Source organism: Lutra lutra, chromosome 14, assembly GCF_902655055.1.
Source record: "Lutra lutra chromosome 14, mLutLut1.2, whole genome shotgun sequence".
Lineage (NCBI taxonomy): Eukaryota > Metazoa > Chordata > Mammalia > Carnivora > Mustelidae > Lutra > Lutra lutra.
The window spans coordinates 71,677,554-71,693,661 of record NC_062291.1 but is presented as its reverse complement, the minus strand read 5'-3'; the positions used below and the strand labels follow the sequence as shown (position 1 = coordinate 71,693,661).

Below are 16,108 nucleotides of genomic sequence, written 5' to 3'. Positions count from 1 at the left end.
GGACTAATTAAAAGTTCGGACGGTTCTCATTTCATATTGCTATGGGCGTCATGAAACCTAGGATCTGAATCTCTCTAAAAAGGCAACTCTTGAACTGAAGACCTTCTTCCAAAGACAGTACCTGAAATATACCAACAGGTACATGAAAAGCTGTTCAACATCACTAATCATCAGAAAAATGCACAAGGAGATACCACCTCACACCTGTCGGAAAGGCCGTTGTCAAAAGACAAGAGATGACAAGTGCTGGTGGAATGTGGAAAAAGATGACCCTGTGAACTGTTGGTGGGGACAGAATTGGGTACAGCTATTATGGAAAACAGTACTGAGATTCCTCAAAAAATTAAAAATGGAGCTACCCTTTGATCCAGCAATTCTACTTCTGGGTAGATACCCAAAGAAAATGAAAGCAGGACCTCAAAGAGATACTTGCACTCCCATGTTTGCTGCAGCAAAGACACTGAAACAACCTTGCTGCCCATCAACAGATAAATGGATTTTTTTAAGTGGCATATATTCACACAATGCAATATTATGGGGCCATAAGAAAGAAAGAAATCCTGCCTTTTGGGACAACATGGATGGACCCTGAAGATATGACACTTAGTGAAATAAGTCAGACAAATACTTGATGCTATCACTTATACGAGGCATCTTAAAAAAAAAAAAAAAACCAAAAAAAAAAAAAAAACCTGAACTTAAAGAAACAGAGTGAAGTAGTGGTTGCCAGGGGCTGGGAGGTGGCGGACATGGGGAGATGTTGGTCAGAGAGTACGAACTTCCAGTTACAAAATGAGTACGTTCTGGGAATCTAATGTACAGCATGAGAATGATCATTATATACTTGAGTCGCCTAGAGAATCGCTCTCACATGTTCTCACAGCAAAAAAGAAATGGTAATTATGTGATGTGGTATTAGCTAACCCTCAGATGGTAATCATGTTCCAATATGTAACTGTCTCAAACCAACACTGTATACCTTAAACTCATACAATGTTATATGTCACTTACCTCCTAATACAATGTTACATGTCAGTTACATCCTTTACAAAGCTAGGATAAAAAAAATAAAAATGAAAAAAGAAAATACAACTCTCCCACCCCAAACTTGCCCCAGTCACTGAGCAGCATCCCCACCCACCTACCTTTGACTCTTCCTTCTCCCTCAATGCCACCATGTGACCCACAGGCAAATTCTGCCGCTGTTCCCTCCAAATTTGTGCACCTCACCATTATCCCCGCAGCCAGCAGTTTAACACAAGCCAAACCACTCATGGACTTCCCCGGGTGGTTAGAATCACAAACACCAAATTCTTACCATATCCTACCCCAGGCCATTCTCCCTCATCCATCAAGACCTGTAGACATGGTAGCTGGCTTTCCTCTTCTCCCACAGCCAAGGTCTTTTTCCTTTTAGGAACTTCATACATGGTTTTCCTTCTGCCTGGAATGTTCTCCCATCTCCCACCCGGTTCCTTCTCTCATCCCTTTATCTGGCTAACTCTAATTGATCCTTGAACATCTCATTTTAAATATCAATTCCTCAGGCGATTGTCCCAGCCTGTAATCCTACCAACGACTCAATGGAAATCTCGTGTCCCTGTCACACCATCACAGGACCTGTACTCCCACCAGAACCTGGCACAGGTAGGGGCTATGATGGTTTTGCTGGGCCTCAGCATCCAGCACAGAACCTCCCAGCACATAGCACAACAGCCAACAAGCGCTTCGAGGAACAGATGAGAGTACAGCCCAGGCCACAGAATCCATCGAGACATCCACAAGTACTGAATAACCAACAGAGGCTCTCAAAGTAGTTTTTCTTACTGACTATGAATAGGTGCTCCTTCCCCCCAAACTCTTTAGACACAAAAAGCAAAAGTCTCACTATGTCCTCTGAACTTACTTGAAAATGCTCAACGCAGGCCAGCAGAGACCCTGTCCGCAGCTCTCCCATCCCGCTGTATTTCCTAAGTTTTCTGCCCTCTTCCAGCATTTAAACAATAACAACAACAACAACAACGAAAAAGTGCACCACCGCAGTCTGGCAGGCCTTGCTCCTCGGGGTACAGATTGCTTTCTTATCCCATACCTCAAAGCTCATTACACAACAAAACACATAAAACCAGGAACAACTAGAAATTCACCCCAAGGTAAAATTCCACATCAACTTCAAAAAGAAGCCCCCAAGATAAAATGGCAGGAACTTTTGAAGGTTTTTGCCATCTTGTAAGATATCGACTACACAAAAATACCACCATTTTTGGTACAGAATCTTTTTTTCCTGGGTACAAAGGAAATTAAATGAAAGTCTTTGTATAGCAAAGATACTGGAGGTGGTGTGGGTGGGGAGGGTGGCTCCTAACCCCACAGCTTATGGGCTGCTGGAGGCAAGTACACCAAGGCTCAAGCACCACCACTTAGCACAACCAGACTGCTTGGCCCTCACAGCAGGGGTTGGGGGGGATGGGACAGGACACCAAGAAATATAAACCTAAAACACCACAGAGAATGAAATAGGAGCTAGTTATGAGACTCAGAAAATGGGCCTGGAGGGGAGAGGATCCTAGAACCTGAATTTCTCAGCAGTGTGGGGAGGGAAGTAGGAGGAGAGAGAAAGTAAAGGAAATGGAGGGAGAGATGGATCTGTTGTCTAAATTCTTATTTTTGTGGCTGGTTAAAAAAATTAAAAAAAAAAAATTCAAGACATCATCCTGGGGGATAATTTCCTCTCTCTTCTGAACACAGACTAGGAACCGCTGCCTTCTAATAAAGAAGATGCCGTATCCGTTACAGTGACTAAAATTTGTGGGGCTCGTTTCTTAATTTAAATATTATTTGATCAATTAAACTCTATTTGTTAAAAATATTTATTCTACACATCTACTTTTTTATAATGTGGTAACCCATGTACCACATGAAAAAAAAAATCTAGATTAAAATATTCTGACAAAGATCTTTAGTTTAAATCCCCATGTGAAAATTCTGCCCCATATGGGTACTAGAGAAAGTTATCTTCTTAGGAACTGATGGTAGTCATAGTCTCTAATGATTATTAACAAACACTGAACACTTCTCTAGTTTCAAAAGAAAACATTAGAAATAATTATGAAATAACTTGGCCCAGAAATTACAACAAGCTCAAATTTCGGAGAAACTAGGAAGCAATCCTTAGACAATTATTTTGAAACATGTCTGATGAAACGATGTGATGGGACAACATTTTCTTTAAGAGAATGAAAAACAAAATGAGCAGAAGAGCCCAGGGTGTGGAGGAGAGTTAGCCATCCACCAGCAGAGCCGGACACAACCCAGGCTCTATGGGCCAAGGCTGAGCTATACACAGACCCAAATGATCCATCAGCCATCGTCCAGAATGGGCCCTTTATAAATACAGACATGCTGTGCCTGCCAAATTGATTTTAGCTGACGCATTGCCTTATGCCCAGTGAAAAGGGGATTATCCATTCATAGTCCCAAGGTGTAGGACTCCTCTATTCCCAAAACTGTATGGGACCACTAGATGGGTGAGAGGTCAGCAAACACAGCCTTTCTTTCTCCAGCCTGACCTGCCCATCTCCCTCTACCAACCCCGCCCCCTCCAGTACCACCTCCTCACCCCTTAGTGTCAGGTGAAGAGTGCAGAACTGCACAATTACGGGGCTAATCCGTGTCACAGAAGACACCATTCAGTTGCCACAGCAGTAAGAACTTCACAAATTTGGTTTCCTTTTAACCCAGCTGATGGCTCTGCCCCGCTCCCAGAGCCCGCCCTCCTCCACAGCCTAGAAACTCGACGCAATGGCCACTCCCCAGGCCCCCAGGAGCACAGCAGAAAGAAGTTGCAGTTGCCAGTTGTGGCTCCTTGGGACAAAGGTCTCCATCTGAAGTGTGGCTCGGACTGGCGGCTGTGGAAAACACGCCTCCTAAGACAGCAGAGGATGAAGGAACCTGAGTCCCCTTGAGCCGCCCTGGCCAAAATCCACACTGGCTCTGGACAAAACGTCTTTCCATCTCCTCAGATTGTTCATTTCTAAACATGAAAATAAGTACTTAGGGTCTACACTGGGACAACAGGTCCTGTGGCCTATCTGGGGGGGGCTCTCAAGGCGGATAAGCCTCACCCTCACCCTTGGGCGATGGTCACCAGAGCCATCCTCGACCTCCGTCCACCCCCACAGGGGGCTGTGTCCACTCTGAACCACTTCTAAGATTGGCACCTTCTCTCCACTCAAAAGAGAAAAAAAAGCCTCCAAGAGATTTTAAAGATAACATCCTTTCTCTGTAGCTTAAAAAAAAAAAAAGTGGCAGACCTGCCAAGCATTTCCAAAAACAGAGAAATAAATTTCAAAGCCTGGACACACAATGGGAAATGCAGGGAGGCAGGAAGAGTGAAAAAGACATGCTTCCTCGTTTTACCCTCCAGGACACGGTAACTCTCGCACTTTTTAAAAATCTTTGTATATGACTAAAATGGTTTTTATATGGCATTCACGTTTCGCCGAGAAACCTGCATCAGAAACCCAAACCGACAATACCCCATCATCTGGGACGCTGCCCCTGATGATGACCCAATTTATAGTTCGCAGAACAGAACCAGTCACAGAGAAGTGACTTTCTACTCCCTTAGGAAAGAACAAGCTACGAGGCGCCGGGAGAGGAGCCGAGAACTGGGTCCCATCCTCGCTCTGGCCACTAACTCAGCGTGTGACGTTGGGCAATTCACTCAGGGCATCTCTGGGCCTGTTTCCTTTTCTGAGAGCAGGTGGGGGCGAGATGATCTAAGGTCACTTCCAGCCCTGAAATCTTGATATTGGAGGAGTGTGTGTCATCATGAGCATCCGTGTTATTACAGGCTTGGGGGAAGGAGGAAGCTTCTGGGAAAATGTCAACCTTGTTCTGTGCCTCATTTATAACATAAGAATTTGTAGAACATTTTCACACACGATGACTCAAGATGTGGTTTAACGGAAATAACTTTGTAATATATACACACACACACGTATATTTAATATTCATATAACAGAGGCATAATTCATTAAATAATATATACTCAATTACACCAAGCTACAAAATAAGGAGGCAGTGAGCCTGAAATCTGACACAATGCGTCTTAAGATTTTTCTACTTAAGAAAATCATTTTGCCATTTTTAGAAATTAAAGTAACATTGAGGCAAAATGTATTAATGGGTAACATTTTGTGGTACTTAAATAAAAAATACATGAATTATTTCATCCTTTGCATAATTCTACCTGTCATACATTCGTTATAAAAATGTGTCTCCCATTAATTATTTCAAAAGTATGAAGTCCAGCTCATGATACAAACATACGGAAGAGAATATTCTAATAATACTGAGCCATCTTCTCAAGAGGTTAATTTATAAATTCCACTTTCAGAGCCTACAAAATCCAAATGTACATTAAAAATATATGTAGACACATACTCTATGTTGTAGTCTCTCACTAGTAAAAACAAATGTTTCCTTTGTTAGACCCATAGGCTCTCAAAGTCATGGACGTACAAATTAAGTTTAACTTAAGCCTTTCCAAATTCATTTCTTCTCTCCGTTTACAATCAATCCAGATAAAATTTTGCTGATGTTAACGTAGAATGTTACTTTCCAAAAATTAACATAAATTTGGGTGAGGGGGATTGGAAAGTCTCAAATCCAGCGCTTCCCTTTTGAATTTTCTAATTCCCTCTTCTGCAATTCACCTCCGCTAAATGAGTTTTTCAGAAAAGGATCTGAGGTGTTTTTTTTTTTTTTAATTGCTTTGGAACCATCTACAGTCTCCCCCAAACCATGGTGATAGTGTCCCATTAACTGGAGACCACAAGGCTAGACTAACCCAACACCAGGAGAAAGGAGTGGTGGGAAGACCTGGAAAATTTCCGGGTGCGTAACAATCACTAAGATCCAATACCAGAAAACAAATAACTTCTAGATATAAGCCATATCCAAGACTATTCCAAAAATATATTTTTTTAAAGAGAGAAAAATGGATAAACAACGCCCGTTATCAGCAAAAGAATATTTTCTTCATCTCCCCACCGTAAAGGAAGCAAATGCCTTTATAAGGTCACTTACGACAATGTGTGCCGGTGACGGAGAGCGGGCATCCTTGAGGGCTTGTCTGCTCTGGAGGGTCCCCGCCTGGACATCAAGCAGTGGCCATTTCATCTGGAGATACTGGAGGAAGGAAACAAATGAATGTGGCAAATGAGTTTAGAAAAGAAACACAAAACCGCTATCCCAAGACATAACTCCTGGGATGCCTGATACACAGATGAGTAACTTATAGGGACATGCAAATAACAACACTGAATAAACTTAAAAAAAAAAAAAAAAAAAGCATGCGCATAACAACAGCATCAACAGAAAAGTCATGCCACACCAACAGGTTCTTCCTTAGATTAGAGCTCATGTTCAACAGGTGTGTTTCTAGAACATCAATACTATCAGCAACTAGAGTTTGGTCTTTGCAATCAAACGTCAGGCTGGCTCCAAGTTACAGGATTTCATTAATCCTGCCTTATGTAGAGGGAAACAATAGAGATGCGGGAGAGACAAGGGAGGGAACAGAGGCCTTTCAAAGGAAGAAAGCAAACCGGAGTCTCAAGCCGAAGGTGTCTAGGAGACCACCAATTCCAGATCTGCTCTTTGAGTGACCTTCACTTCTAAAATGCCATCATCCTATACTTCAAAGTTGAGTATACATACATACACGTGCAACTGTCCTTTAGTAGAAACTTCCCCAGTAGATGAGGATGGAATTCCTCATCCAACCCCAAAGCTTATAAAACAAAACTACTTCTCAGGGCACCTGGGTGGCTTAGTCCATTAAGTGTCCAATGTTTGGTTTTGGCTCAGGTCATGATCTCAGGGTCTTGAGATCAAGCCCCATGCTGGGCTCCACACTCAGCGGGGAGCCTACTTGAGATCCTCTCTCTTCCCCTGCCCCTCCCCTGCTCGCTCATGCTCTCTCTCAAATAAATAAATAAATCTTTGAAAAAAAATACGTCTCAGGAAAAGATGTACAAATAGGACATAGTGCAATTTATACATTCATCTCAAAAAGGCCTGAGAAAATTCTTAAATATGCACAAATTTACCACAGAAATTAAGTTAAAGGTATAAGCCAACGATGTCTATCACCGTTCTTCTCTGAGGTGGAAAATACATGGCACAAGGAAAAGGAAGTTACTTCTGTCACAAGTGATACGTCAGCTTTCAGAAGGACTTGAACAATCAACTAACCCAACTCCCTACTGTACAAACAAGGAAAAGTGAGGTGAGGTGGCTTGCCCAGTCACAGAGATACTTAGCACACGTATAAGCAACACCAAGGCATTTCACTTTGTTGGTGACATCACACCAATTTTACTCAGGAAAACTTCAGAAAACTGAACAAAACTGAGGACACAGTACTTAGACTTTAACAAGGACATCACCAGCCTTTGTATGTCTGAAGGCCCACTGTGTAAGGCACCAGTTAATGCTTGGATGGAATATAAGAGGCCATCTTATCTTTTCAGAGGTCCCAAAGCAAATTAAATGGCTAGTTTTCATATAAATTATACAGGGAATTTTACTCAATGAATATTAATTAAACTCTTTGTACATAGCCTTCTTGTGAAGGATTAAGAAAGATGTCTGCCCTCAGGGAGCTTATTCCCGTGTGAGGGAACCAACTCACACTCCGATTCAATCTAGATAGAATGTAGTAGAAATGGCAGACTTGGAATCGTGCCTCGGGAATGCCAAGAAAGAAGATGGGATTTCTGAGAAAAGATACTGGGAAGGCTGCACGAGTAGGTCTTGTTAAGTCAGAAAGATTTCAACAGAAAGACAAAGGACAGCCAAGGACAAAGGACAGTCCAGAAAGAAGGAAGAGTTGGCTCAAATCCCATGTGAAATAGAAGGGCAAAAGCCACACACAAGCTTCCTCAGAGCTTCCTTAAAGATACAACTGCCCAGCGAATTAAAACCAAACATAGTTACACCTAAAACTAGAAGACCCTGGCCCACGAGCTACCTACCATGGTGCACAGCCATTTTCCCAACCTAGATCTGTACAAGGTAAGAGCACTTCTACAACCTCAGAGCTGTTACCCAGAAGGATCCTGTGTGGAGGAACCTGGTTATTGGTTCTGGTGACTCACCACACGACCCTGCATCAAATCCCTCTGCTTCCATGGACCTCTAGTTTTTCATCAGTCAGCTGATGGGGATGTCCTAACTGGGATGGGGATGAGGTCAGGGCTGCCCCAGCACTTAGGGATTCTGGACTCTCAGACAGTAAATACGAGCAGGCACCCCACTCCCCCCCTCAGCCACCCTTATAAACAAGTCATTTCCAAGTATCTTCTTTGGGAACAGTAGCAACCCAAGTTGAGAGCCACTCAATAAACGTAATAAATGTTTCCGTGGTCTCCTCAGCCTGTAACCCAAACCAGTGGGCCATAGGAACCTATTCCGCCCCACCTCGCCCTGACTGCTTCCCATTCTCACCTCCCACATAAATATATGAGCCTCATTGGTAAGAACCACTCAATAGCATCATTTCCTTGAGGCCAACCAAAATGGACAACTGCCAATAATCATCTCTCCTCTCATAAAATCCTGTGAGGAAAAACAGCCAGCTGAGTGCCACACACTGACGCCTCATGCTACCCTCAGTGGGCAGGGTTAGGTGAACAGACAGGTTCCCATCTTTGGCCATCTGCAAAACAGATTTGATCGCATCCAAATCCCTGCTCCATAGAATTCGGAAATTTAGGCTTTGTTTAAGGTGACAGACCTGCCCTGAGGACCCCACCAGAGAACTGTCATACCCATAATGCAATATTAACGCGGAGTCTTATAATTCTTATTTTACATAAAAGCTTCATTGTGTGCCATATCCAATCTCCGCAGGCTACCTGCACCACTATTTTTATGAGCCTACATTTCAGCGCTCCGAGCCTACAATACACATAATTTTCAATTATGTTAGGGCAGCCCAGGATCACTGCCTATATAACATTACTGGTTGGAGGAAATGAGACTCGGCCCCACTGCCCAGAGAGAGCTAACCAAATCCAGATGGTGGAGGAAGACAGCCCCAGTCCTGCTGGCTTGCAAGGACCCCACGGTGACAGCCTCAACCTCTCTCTCCCAGTGCAACTTGATCCCACAGAAAGGCTGGGCCCCCGCAAATCTGTGCCCGTCCCTTGGAAATAACTGGCATTCAGGCTGACGAGGTTCCTTCTGGGGAAATAAGTATTATGTCAGAATTTTTTTAAAGGAAGTTATTAACCTCCTCCAAAAGTGATGGGTTTCCCAGGTTCCTTCATCTTCTACAATTGGTCCTTATTAATAAGGAAAATAAATAAATAAAGGGAAGAAAAAGGAAATTAGGTACGATTAGAGCCTAGAGGAAAATCTTTTCCTTCCTAGAGACACTAAGCAGCAGGAAATTCTATTCTGTTGGGTCCTAAAGGAAGACCCGAAGGAGGGGGCATCTCAGATTTACGAAAAGGGCTGGAACGCCACGCCACATTTTCCCCCTGGTCCAACTTCGGTTTTATATCCTTTTGGGGAAGGAAAAAAAAAAGTTCCCACCATCCCACTATAAAAACAACACTGCGCTCCAGCTCCCTGCCTTTCAGGCCGCTCAACGTGGAAATTATGAATTGCCTACAAAAACATTAAACTTTTCAGCAAACTGCAATCAAACGGGGCCGTGGGAATTCCTGCATTGAAAACTGTTGAAATGGAGTCCTGCTCAACTTGCATTTTGCAAAAAAAAAAAAAATAATAATAAATATATGAGGCCATCTTGGCTTAAGTGTTTCATCCTTTGTTTAATACTAATGTTCTGCTCATGGCCCATTAGGGTTTTTCCCCAAATCATATTTTATGATATGTCTCAGGGAGCTTAAGTTAAGCTTCAGACCTGTGGACGAAGTCTCGAAATATATACAAAACCCACAGTCTGAACGGAATCAAGGCTCTTTAAAATGCCTGTTAAATTGTCAGCGAAAAAAGAAAAAAAGGTATGCAACTCAAACTTCTCCTCCCCCTCCTCCTCCAATAAAAAAATTAAAAGGACAAGGAAAGGCAAAGGGGGAGGGATCTTCTGAATCAGAGGATCCCCCCCAGGATCTAGGTACAAGTGGCCCTGAGGGAACCTGCTGCCCCCCCATTACCGTGGGTCCAGCTTCATTCAGTCCGAGGAGGGGCGGCTCCAAGATCCTGCATCTATCTGAGAGCGGCTGGGGCCTCCGTACAAAAGTTAGTCTCCTAAACAAATAGGGCAACTCAAAGGCCAAAAATGATGTTGATAAGAAGGTTCCCAGGAAACCCCACATGGCTGATAAAATACCAAAGCGGCTTTACAGCACTTCCTGTCAGTCAGTCCGTCTCACAGACAGACAGGCAAGCAGAGTCCATCCCCTTACTTGTTCAGGACGGGGTTGGCAAACTTTTTCTATCAAGGGCCAGAAGACATACATATCTTTGACTCTGCAGCCCATCTGGTTTTGGTCCTAACAGCTCAGCCGCGGCAACACAGAAGCAGTCGTGGGCAATATCTGTTCCTACTATGTCATGGCCATGTTCCAATAAAACTTTATTTATACATACTGATAAGTAGATTCCATAGGACTTTCCTGTCATGAAATAGTACTCTTCTCTTGTTTTTTTTTTTCAACCATTTAAAAATAATAACCGGGGCGCCTGGGTGGCTCAGTGGGTTAAGCCGCTGCCTTCGGCTCAGGTCATGATCTCGGAGTCCCGCATCTGGCTCTCTGCTCAGCAGGGAGCCTGCTTCCTCCTCTCTCTCTGCCTGCCTCTCTGCCTGCTTGTGACCTCTCTGTCAAATAAATAAATAAAATCTTTAAAAAAATAAATAAATAAATAAAAATAAAAATAATAACCATTTTTAGCTCAAAGGCCATACAAAAAGAGGTAGCAGGACAGCTTTGGCCCTGGGCCACAGTTTGCCACCCATGGCTTATGGAATGAATGTATGAAGACCTGATTTCGTGTCAGACAGGATACATTCCTTCACTGGGCCTAAAATCCAGACAGCCAAACGCGATTTTTCAGTGGCCCGAAAGCGACATTTTGGATTGAATCGTCACTGGCAGACTCCAGTTTGGGGAGAAGACCTTAGAAAAGAATCTGAGCTCTCCAGCCATGACTCCCAGTCACAAGGTCTAACCACTAGACCACAATCTCTCTGAAATAACTATCCCTCCTTTCCAAAATGGAACTTTGAAAAGCCCTGAGCAATTCTGACTGGAAAAGGTTCACGTGTTTGAAAGTTCTCACCCACTTCCCAGGAAAGACTGGCAATGTGTCACACGTCATCGAATCATCTGGAAAGAGCACTGGGCAGAAATGCCGCAGGTCATGGGCAATGTGCCCTGTGGGCTTTGGGAATCACCTTTCTAGGTTGAGAAGCTCCCCTCTCCAGAGCCTTTCGGTGTGTACCACTCTCCCACATCACAAGCCTGGAATGAAACCGGTGCCAATGCTGCCCACCCCCAACAGACGGCATCGGCTACGGGCACCGGCAAGATGGGGAGGTGGGGGCCACCATGGAGCCTGACCAGACTGCTAAACGGAGATAAAACTGGCTTCTTCTGGAAAACTAGGCCCCATGAAAAACCTATCACCCAGAAAAGGACTGATTTTAAACACCAGGAAGGCCTTGCTCCCCTCCCCTGCCTGGTAGATAGGCATCCTTGACCTAAGTACAACAACAACAAAACAGCCTATTCAATCCCAGCTTTCCTCAGCAGGTGTGCTTCTTCCTAGGAAAATCCATTTTTCAAGAATTTAAAGTCATTCAAAACCATCCTCATGAAAAATCATGACACCTGAGTCATCCTAACTCCCAAGCCCAAGAAAGTCACCTGTGTTGTGTTTCTTATAAAACAGAAAGTCACTAATTTGCCCAAACACCCAAACCCGAGACCACAAGCCGTGGCCTCTCACATCCAAACCCACAAGTCCTTCCTCCTCTGCGAGATGACCGTTGACCCACGTTTCACGGCCAAATCCGAGGCCATGCTGATCTGCCCCAAACAGGCCAGCCAGAGGGGTAAAGCATGATGGTTAAGGTGACACCCCTCTACTTTACAAAAGAAAGGCTACCAAAAGCCACTCATGCTAAAAGGAAAATGGAAAAACTCCAAGAGTGAGACAACAGGAAGCCCAAGTATATCGACAACAGCCGCAAGCCTTTCTTCAGGGGCTCACGTCGGGAGGCACAGCCTCAAGGGGCAGCCCCCCCCCCCAGGTCTGTTAAAGAACACATTTGGCTCTCTCTTCAGAACCTACCTCATTTCTCAGAACTGGAAGATGGAAAATTCAGCCCATCTTCTATAAATAAGTAATTCTGCCCCAGGGGTCAAGGAAACCCAATATATCCAGTAAAGTTAAATTATAAGAAGCAGTGATTAATATTCTATCCTACCCTGTGAATCATACAGGTACCAACAGGTTTCTCAAAGCTAGCACAGATCGCATATACCTCGCGATGCAATGTCACCAGAAGTCATCAGAATCCTGAAGGATCCGCACAGCCACCATTACAACATCGATTTGAGCAATTTTCCCACAGAGGCAGGAGGCACAGATTAGGTTGCTTTGTTCTCAGTTAAAACATAGCCCAGGAATTGCTTCTTTTTTTTTCTTTTAATTAAGATTTTACTTATTTATTCAATAGAGAGAGAGAGAGAGAAAGCAGCAGAGGTAGAGGGAGAAGCAGACTCCCCACTGAGCTGAGAGCCCGATGAAGGACTCGATCCCAGGACCCTGGGATCACGACCTAAGGCAAAGGCAGACACCTAACCGACTGAGCCACCCAGGCGCCCCCAGGAATTGCTTCTTTTGAAATATCCACATAAGAACCTAAGATAGAGGCTCTAGTTAAAGAGGCATTATTTGCCCATAAAATTTTCTTACAGAAAAAGAAAATTCAGGAACGTGTGATTGTGACTAGATGGGATATAACATAGCAAGTATATACTATAGTTACCAAAGGAAAGAAAACCAAAGACTTCGAGGGCTGGGTACATTCTGAACTTGGAGAAGGAAAAAAGCCACAGAAGAAAATGAAATAAGAAGCTAGGATTGACTTTATTTTTCCCTTTTTTTTTTTTTTAAGTAACACTAAACATAGTAGGAACTTAGGAATGTTTCCCTTAAAGTCACTATCCATTTCTCGACATAAAAGGCATATGGGGGAAAGGAGGAGTATCAGGTTCTCGTGTAAAGCAACAATTTAATAGCTCTGCCTTCTATCTCTAGGAGTCAGTTGCTCTGAGATTTTTAAATGAAATCCTTGCAGCTCCCCTTTTCTTCCTCATCCTAACAATCCAAAGGGTCATAACGGTATGGCTTCACATTTAGGGAGCCCTTTGGAGTTCAAAACCACATTCACTATAATCCTATAAGATAAACTAGCAGGAAGTTGCAACTGAAGCCAGTAGAATCGAGACCCAGCTTACCTGAGGGCCCTGGGTCAGCTGGCCTTCTTGTGTGTAGGCCACCAGACCACTGGTGTGTTTGCACACCAGTGTCTCAGAGGGAACATGGCCCAGTGGCCCCAAAGGAATGAACCGTTCTCTCCAGCTCCTATGAGCTCTCTTCTTCCCCCTAACGAGGTCGCTAGGCAAACATTAAATTCTTTTCTTCCAATGCTACTAGAAAATTATTTCTACCAGAGCTACTGAGGCCACTGGTACTAAGGGGGTAAACTGAGCAAAACAAGCAAATAACAAACCAAAAAATTCAACAACCAAAACTTTTCATGTCACCAGCCCTCACAAGGACCCCTGTCCTTGAGATATTTTTGCATTTCCTAGGTCAGTGGTTTTGCAGGGAGGCTATGGTTTGGCAGCTCAGGGAAGCACAGTTGGATAGAATTTCACCAGGCCCTTCCTCTCAAACCAGCCAGCCCCTCCGTGGGCTGGGACCTAGGCCTTCCTTCCATCCTCCCAAAGAAGTCACTCTGAAAATCATGGCTGTGCATGCCTGGGGTAGCAGAAGAGAGGAAAGTGTCCAGTAGCCCACTTTCCAGGCCCACTTCTGCCACTATCTGGACGATCACTTCATTTCTTCACTTCTGGCAAACTCTCCCTCACTCTGGGCCTAAATCTATAAGCAACAAGTCACTAAATTCTACTCCTGAAAACAATATTACACCACATGTTCACTAACGAGAATTTAAATAAAAATTTGGGGAAAAAAATTTAGAAAGACTACCACATGCCACTAGGGATCCCAGAATTTCAGCTTCATGCCAGGACAGGATAGGACTTTGGGGAGTGAGTAAGGGAGTAAAAGTAAGCACACCCTGCCTATGATAGGCCTGTGTACTTCCAGGCTCATGTAATGGTGTGGTGGGGTCATGTGCCTCGTTGCAGCTGGTGAGCTGGGACATGTGTTGTGTCTGGCCTGCAACACTTACCCCCCAGAGTGGTTTCCCTTTGCCACAACAATGCAGAGCACGTGAGAAGGTGGCTTTTCTACCAGCTTATGACCCAGATTGAAGAACGGAGCAGAGCCTCAACAGCACCAGGGACGGATATGTAGTCTGAGCAGTAAATAACAGTTTGATATAACCCACTGAGATTTAGGAGATGTTTTTTACTACAGCATAACCTAGCCTCTCCTCACCTATATACCCACTTGCTTTCCTACTTGGAAGAGACATACACAGAAGTAATCCATGTTCTATTTCTACGGCTAACAGGAAAAAAAAAAATACAAACAGGAATACTGAAATTCATTACCAAAGGAAGGAAGGAAAGAAGGAAACTGAGGAAATTCACTCAAAAGTTCCATTCTCTTCTAACACACAAATTACCACAGCACTCAGAAAGTCCATGCTCAGGGTCCAGTGTGATTAATGACTGAGGCCTAGAGCAGTCATCTAAGAACCAGTCAATGGGACAATGAACTAGCCAATAGTATAGGGATGAACACAAGGAAGTAGAAATATTATAAAGGAAGATTTAATTCATGATGCTGACATGGTCCCTACAGTTCCCACACCTTGCTGGCTCCTTGAGCGAGACTTTCCCCCGACCCACACTGGACCTGCTCAATCCAACTATCCGGGAGTGGGCGGAAGCGGCTGTAATGGTCACCGTGACGCCAATGATCAATAATTAGCATAAAGCACCGAAACCAGGGCAGTATCAATACTGAGCACGTTGTCTATTTGCAGGCCCCAACTTTCCAAAAGTTGTTTTAAAACTTCTACAGTGATTGTCACTCCATTTTTTTTAGGCAGCCAAAGCAGAAAGCTCCAGACCCATTTTAAGGTGAAGAAAAGCAGGGGCGCCTGGGTGCCTCAGTGGGTTAGGCATCCAACTCTTGATTTCGGCTCAGGCTGTGATCTCAGGGTCACGGGATCGAGCCCCACGTCGGGCTCAGTGCTTGGGATCCTCTTTCTCCTTCTCCCTCAGCCTCTGTCTCCCACTCACTCTTGCTCTCCCTCTAAACTAAATAAATAAGTCTTTAAAAAATAAATAAAGTGAAGAAAAGCAGAAATGAAGTGGCTTAGTCCCACAGTTACGAAGGGATTCTGAACCAGAACGTAGTATTTTCAGGCCAGGACTCTTAAAAATCTCTTAAAGGAGACTGAGTAGAATGAGTCTAACGGGAGGGAGGGCAAAGTAGATACACGGGGAACAAAACAGACAGTGCAGCACGCACCCTACACAGGGAGCGTGTGGGACATCAGCCTCAGAGGACAGTCTACGTGCTGGCGTGACCCAGAGCTGCCCAGAACTCACCATGTCAGAGTCTTCAGGCGGCCTCAAGACAGCTCCCCCACAGAGGGCTGTGGATCCATCCCAAGCCAAGGAGAGCCCCTACCAAAAGCAGCCAAGTCCCTGAGCCAAGGGTCAGAGGACAAGAAGCCACTGGAAGAACTTGAGAGCAGAAGCCCTCGCCCCTCCTGTCCCGTTCCAACAGGTCGCCCAAACTCCCTCAGGCAGGGTAGCGCAAACTCCTTCCCCACGGGCCCCCATAGTAACTAGCAAATAACGAATGCTCGAATGCCACTGGAGAACCTCACATTAAGAGCCAGACCAAAGAC

At 44.3% G+C, this 16,108-nt stretch overlaps 1 protein-coding gene across 45 annotated transcripts in view; it reads right to left on the bottom strand.

Moving 5' to 3' along the window:
- TCF7L2 (transcription factor 7 like 2) overlaps positions 1–16,108 on the bottom strand; it is a 200,738-nt gene that overhangs the window by 117,860 nt on the left and 66,770 nt on the right. For all 45 annotated transcript variants that reach the window (XM_047701535.1, XM_047701530.1, XM_047701529.1 and 42 more), the window contains one exon: positions 6,094–6,195. In XM_047701535.1, the coding sequence (XP_047557491.1) occupies positions 6,094–6,195 (102 nt within the window). The remainder of the gene's footprint in view (positions 1–6,093; positions 6,196–16,108) is intronic.